Source organism: Lotus japonicus, chromosome 6 (assembly GCF_012489685.1).
Source record: "Lotus japonicus ecotype B-129 chromosome 6, LjGifu_v1.2".
NCBI classification, from domain to species: domain Eukaryota; kingdom Viridiplantae; phylum Streptophyta; class Magnoliopsida; order Fabales; family Fabaceae; genus Lotus; species Lotus japonicus.
In genome coordinates, this window is record NC_080046.1 from 13,112,963 (window position 1) to 13,119,438 (window position 6,476).

At 37.5% G+C, this 6,476-nt stretch overlaps 1 protein-coding gene across 1 annotated transcript; it reads left to right on the top strand.

Annotated features, from left to right (window-relative positions):
• Positions 1 to 910: 910 nt before the first annotated feature.
• LOC130724507 (uncharacterized) lies at positions 911 to 2,935 on the top strand. Its single transcript, XM_057575748.1, has 4 exons — positions 911 to 1,612; positions 1,701 to 2,028; positions 2,120 to 2,233; positions 2,356 to 2,935. Exons 1-4 carry the CDS (start codon positions 1,073 to 1,075, stop codon positions 2,466 to 2,468), a joined length of 1,095 nt encoding a protein of 364 aa, XP_057431731.1. The 5' UTR covers positions 911 to 1,072; the 3' UTR covers positions 2,469 to 2,935.
• The last annotated feature ends 3,541 nt before the right edge of the window (positions 2,936 to 6,476 follow it).

A 6,476-nucleotide genomic window follows, 5' to 3' on the forward strand; every position in this document is an offset into this window, starting at 1 on the left:
AATCACTCATACCCAACTTGTATATCTCTCAGTTCTTAGCACTTAAACTATCATTCTTGGACATATTTATAAGAGTTTTATTTTTACTTCCAAAATATAAACAAAACGCAACAAATAAAACTAAGAAGCTCCTTTTATCTTATGGGCACAACAACAACAGATCATGAATAGGGAGGAACTATTATTAAGCCAATAATTTTAACCAATATACCTACTATGGTAACTCAATCTAACTTACCATAACTTTGCCAATGTGAAAATACTTTAGCGCACTTTTCCATGTAGAAAAAACAATTTTTTCTCAAAAGGAAAAAAAATAGTTGAATTAGTTTAAAAATGACTTTCACATTAACTCAAGTGTTATTAATACAAACATACTCCCTCCGTTCCAGAAAGTTCGTTGTTTTGCACTATTTTTCAATATCTCAAAATGTTTGTTGTTTTAGAAAATCAATACATTTTTTGCTAATTTTTTCCACCTAAATCCTAATTTAATACATTTTCTCTCACTTATCACATTTCATGTTAATCAACCACAACTCTTATCTATTAATTATATTCTTCTCTATCTAAATATAATTTAATAATTGCACATCATACTAGTAAAATTAAATAAGGGTAATCTAGTCAAATTATACTATTAATAATTGTTTTCTTATTCTTTGTGCCACAACCTTAAACTACAAACTTTCTCGAACGGAGGGAGTATCATATAGTCAAAAATTTTAAATTTAATTAAAAAAATTACCTAACCGGCTATCAATTTAACTAGTCAGATCCGATCTTATTATTTTTATAATTATGTATGTTCATAAAAATAATAATAATAGAACTAGTATTGCTATTATTTTAAAGTTTTGGACTGCACTCAAGTGACCTTGAAACCATAATAAAAGCAGATTGTCTCTTCAACATTCCTTGCTCCAACTCCCTTCTGCTCCTCACACTCTCATTCTCTCCCTCTCTCTCTCTCTCTCTCTTCTTTCATCTTTCAAACTCTCCTCAAAACTGAACCGTCACCTTCACATCTCGCGACGGTTACTAAAATCTCTCTAAACCGTCGCCAAAAACCATGGCTAAAACCACAGCAACCAACACCGGTCTCTGGCCACCGTCGCACTTCCTCGCCGGCGAACACACCGACGCCGCCTTCTGCTTCCCCCCGGAGTTCCCCTACGAGTTCGGCGTCTCCTCGCCGTCGACGGAGACCGAGAGCAGCAGCGACGAGGAGGCTGAGGATTTCCTCGCTAGCCTCACCCGGCGACTGAGCCAGTCGTCGCTGTACGAAGCTCGGAAGCAGCAGCAGCAGCAGCAGCAACTCGCTTCTTCCACCGCCGCCAAGATGATGCGAGTCTCCGCCGGGTCGCCTCAGTCCACGCTGAGCGGAATCGGTAGCTGGTCCGGTCGCAGCAGCGACGGTAGCCCCAACGGTCAGTCCCGTGTTCCTTCCCCTCAAACGACGCCGTTTGCTGATCCCTGGGAGGTCCTCTACGCCGCCGCCGGCGAAGTTGCGAGGTTGAAGATGAATCGCTGTGCCTCACACTTCGATCTTCACAACACTTCACTTGTTCGCCCTGCTTCTAACAAGTTCTCAAACCCTAATCTCAACCAGGTGAGAGCATTTTCTTCGCATTTTCCCCCAATTTTTTCTCAGATTTTCCCTTAAATTTCTCTTAGCTTTTCTGTGTTTGGTTGTGCAGGTTCATCAACAAGTGAACCAGAATCAACAGTGTGCTTCTTCTTCCATTTGGGGAAGGTCACAAGCCAAGCCCAACTGGGTGGTTCAGCAGCAACAGCATCAGCTGCAGATGCTTCGTCACGAGAATGGAAAATGCAACCACCCTCTGTCTACGCCACAAACCGCCTGGCCAGCACCGCAGAAACCCCAAACCCAACGGGTTCAGTATGGCGGATCCGGGTCCCGGGTTGCGGTTCCGGGTGGGTCTTCTGCGAAAAAGGGGTGTGGTGGAACTGGGGTGTTCTTGCCTCGGCATTATGATGCCCCTGTTGAGCCTCGTAAGAAAACTGGTAAATCTCTTGTTCCTTTTTGCTCTAATCAGTGTTTTCCTTGAAATCCATGTTATGGGGTGTTAACTTTTGTGTGTTGTTTTGTGATTAGGTTGTGCTCCTGTTATGCAACCACACAAGGTGGTTCATGCTATGAACCTGAACATTGATGACCTTAATGCAACTAGCCAACAGCGCTTGTCAAATGCTTTCATCACAGATTATGGTATGGAGTTTCTACTTTCTAGTTCTAGATTAAAAATATGTAGTGTATGAGCTGAGTGAGGGTCTTGGCATGGCTATTTGAGGCTAATTTTCTTGTGTGTTTTGGGATTTTGTTGTTTGCAGAGGCCTTGTTAGCAAGGAGAAACGCTCTTCTCATGCAGCAGAGACTAAACATGCGGAGGGAAGAGATAGCAGCCAACTATGAAGTTCGTCTACCTCAGGAATGGACTTACTGAAACAGGGGAAATGGGGAATGTTCAACTTTGCTGGAGAAGAATGTAGAATTTGCAGTGATTAGCCATGATGATGTTTTGGTTTTAACTTTTAAACAAGAGATGAATGAAATTAAAGTATGTGTGGTTAGTTTAGTTGTAATAAAATATCCAGGTTTTTTTAAGGAAGAAGGATTACAGCTTTTGGGATCTGGTTTTAGCTTTAGAAGTATAGTGAAAGAATAGCAGTTTAGGGAAGGATTATAATGGAGTATTATATTATAAGTTGTAATAAGATAAGTGGGTTATTTTCTGTAATGTTTTGATGGGAGAAGGTTGAAGGTATGGGCCTATGGGGGGTAATAGTTCCCATAGGTTCAAAGTCAAGCTTACAAGTAAAGTGTTGTCAGAGTAGTGGGTTACCCATACCTTTGTATAATCCTTGCTCATTATGGTATATAGTATTTAATAAGTTATTATTCCTTTAAACACACTATTTGTACTGTTCTCCTTTTGGAAAGCATCAATTTGAATCTTTGTGACTTGATTGATTTCTTGTTCTGAGAATAGTTTAGGCAACCGTGGCATGTGGTTAAACATTCACAACGGGCCAGGGCTCTTGAATCTTAACTCTTTTCTCTTTGATTGGAATCCCATAGTTAGATGGGAAGTTTTTAGTTATTTGGTGTGCGTTTGTATTTTTTAAATGTGGATTTCCAGAACTCTCGCTCTTAGTGTCTTTTTGAGGGTCTCATTTATCTTTCTGATGTAGTAAAAATCAAAAATCTCTCGTCTTCAGATTTTTCATTAAAGTATTGAGATACATAAAATCATGTTGAAGATGACTCTAACTAAAACCAGACATACACTTTGGTGGTCGGATGAATCTTTTCATAATGGTATCAAATTTCATTTGTGGGTACCTCGTATCCCAAAGATTTCTATATCCTTTCAATTTTTCTTTGCGTACAATTATGAATTTATTTTAAAATTTAAATTGAAAGAACAATAAGAAGGAACAGAGGGAGGGAATTTGGGGAGGGAAAAAGTTTTGAGTTTGAATTGTTTTTGTCCTTATTTTCATATTTCTTGGGAGGATAATACAAGAGAATTAAATATGAAAATGATTTGAAAAGGCAAGAGAACAATGAAAAATTTCTAGGAGGGAAAGACGTTGATTCCTTGCAGTTAGGCATTGAATTTCATTGAAACGAATGGGTGATGAAAGTGAAGGTACAATTTTTGGTTGGTGCGTTTGATTGGTACATTGGGGCCCCTTTACCCTGTATCTCCTCAATTCTCAACCCAGTCTGTGGGGGTGGGGCCATTATTTCTCTTTCTCTGATCTTCCACCTGTATCTCTCCCGCTTTTATTTGCTTTTTCCTTAAACAAGCAGCTAACTAAGACATTTTTTGAAAGTTGGGATTTGATTTTGGCCTTGGAGGTATTTCTGATTTTGACTTGGTCAATGTTTTTATTATACTACTATAAACGGTTTTTTCACCAAAACAATATTAAAGAAATCTAATCACTAGAAAAATCTAATTAAAATTTTAACGATAAGAATGATGCATCCAGCTATTAATATCATAACATTAATAGTGATTATATACTTGAAATAATTCATAAGATAACTCAATCAATGATTGTGATGCTTATTTTATTTTCTAAAGTGAGTAAACTTACTTAAAGTAAAAAAAAATGAATTAGTCCCCTAAAAATGTGACGAAATAATACAAGAAATAGGAAGTTTGAATTGTGTCATTGAAAACTTTGGATTTTCAAATGATTATTAGTTTTAAAAGTTTTTTCGCAATCCTTTGCTCCAACAGATGACTTGCGCAATCGTTTGGTGCAACATATAAACAAGTAGAATAACAAGTTTTTTATCCTTGTTTACCCCTAAACGATGTGGTTACATCCAGCTTTTGGCAATACTAAGATTTTACTATGCAAGTATCAAGAAATTCTCCAACAAGTATTCTCCAGAACTTCTCCTACAAGTATTCTCATATTACAAGAGGGATAGTAGATACTTCTGAGCACAGGGACGATAAAGCATGTGATATCAAAATTGATTCTAAAGATCTACTTTATGTTATGATTCAGGAGATAATATGGTAGAAAGATTTGACTCTTAAGAATGGTTCTCTCTTTCTAAAGCAAACGATGTTGATAAGCCTTTTGTGAGTGAACCAAAAAGCTACGTGCATTGTCTTCAGTCTTGCTTCTTATACTTTAAAATCTTCTGAGAGTGAGATTGTAACTGTTGGAGCTTGTACTTCACATATTTTCTATCCGTTGGACCAAACATTTACTGTACACAAGTTTTTTCTTGGGTAAGGTTGCACAAACCGAGCTTTACCTTCTACAGCAGGTTCCCTCCCCGGTTATTTCATTTTGATTTTTTTATATTTTGCTAAATTATGTTCTGGCCCCAGCAGTTTCTTAAAATATAAAAATTCCTCAAATGTATTGATATTAACAAGTTTTACCCCGACTCTTCTTAAACCATGAAGTTGTTGTCATAGTCTTTCATTCCCCATTCCCCTCTTCTCTACCGTCATCGAGTATAACGCCGTGTGGGGACTTTCTCGTCGCTTCGTCCTCCATGGATCATGGTTCATCTGCATTACGAAGTTAGGGTTCCGTTGTGGCTTCGATCTGTTCTGTGAATTTAGGGATTTGAATACTGGTTATGCGAAATTGGGTTGGGGGTAGGGTTCTCTTCTGTTCTGGCTTCCCCTTCGCCCCTTCGCTTCTTCGATTCGCGACCAAGCCCCTTCCTTCTTCAATGAGTTATGATATATAGACACCTCTCCACTTTTTTTCCACCTTCATTTCTATCTATTTTTCTTTTTTCTATCAATCAAATTATCTATCACATATTTACTTTCTCTCTCCTTTCTTCCTATCTCTCTCTTCTTCCACCTCTCCACACCTCACATTTGAGGTGTGAAGATATAATTATTCTTCTTCAACCAATCTTCAAATCGGGTCCAAAATCGCACACAAAACCTTCTCTAGAAATCGGGTCACAAACACACAGAACCTTGTTCGACCAAACACAAACACACAATATGCGACCAAGCTTTCATGCTTTGTTCAATTTAACGCTTTGCCAAGCAGATCCTTGTTCGACCAAGCTTTGACATTATATGGTTGCTCTATTTTATCTCAATCTCAATAATAAACATATCAGATCCAATAATAATTATATCTGATGTGTGTATAGGGCCATTTGTAGATTAGATAAATGAGAGGGGAAAGAATGAATTAGATGAAGTATGAGGTTTAAATCATGATTTCTGTTACATATGTACTAAAACTGAAAATAAATCTTCTATTTATTTTTAAATGAAAAAGACCGGAACCACCTGCTATAGAAGGTTTTTCTAGAGTTGTGTAACCTTGCACAAGGAAAAATATGTGTAGAGTAAATGAACCCGCAAAACATGAACACAATTGAGAAGAGATTCAAAGCTCTAGAGGCACAACTCTCAATGCTTTCTTGGGAACTCATCAACACCTTACCCTCTCATACCACGATGAACAGAGATGTCAAATTACTTACTCCCTCCGTTCCTTTTTATCTGTCCACTTTAGGTGGTGACACATAGATTAAGAGTGTAATTAATTATGTTGAATGTTAGAAAAGTTGAGCATGCTTTTACTATTAAACCCTTTAAACTATGTTTTATCTCTCCTCATTTATTGTTCTGATAAGGGTATTAGTTGTAAAAACATTATTTAATGCTCTTTTGAAATGCTAAATTGACAGTTAAATGTGAACAAATTATTTTTCTCAAAGTGGACAAATAAATAGGAACGGAGGAAGTACATCCCAAGGGAAGCTGGCCAAGACATGGAAGAGGTGTAGGAATCGAGCTTCAAACCTTATATGGTAGACATCTATGATGATGATGATTCCATAAACTTTGTGCTAAATCTGTTAGTAAATTTCTTTATAAGCTTCAAGACTTAGGGAGTTTCCCAACTCCCTTCACTATTAGCAATTATTGTTATATTAA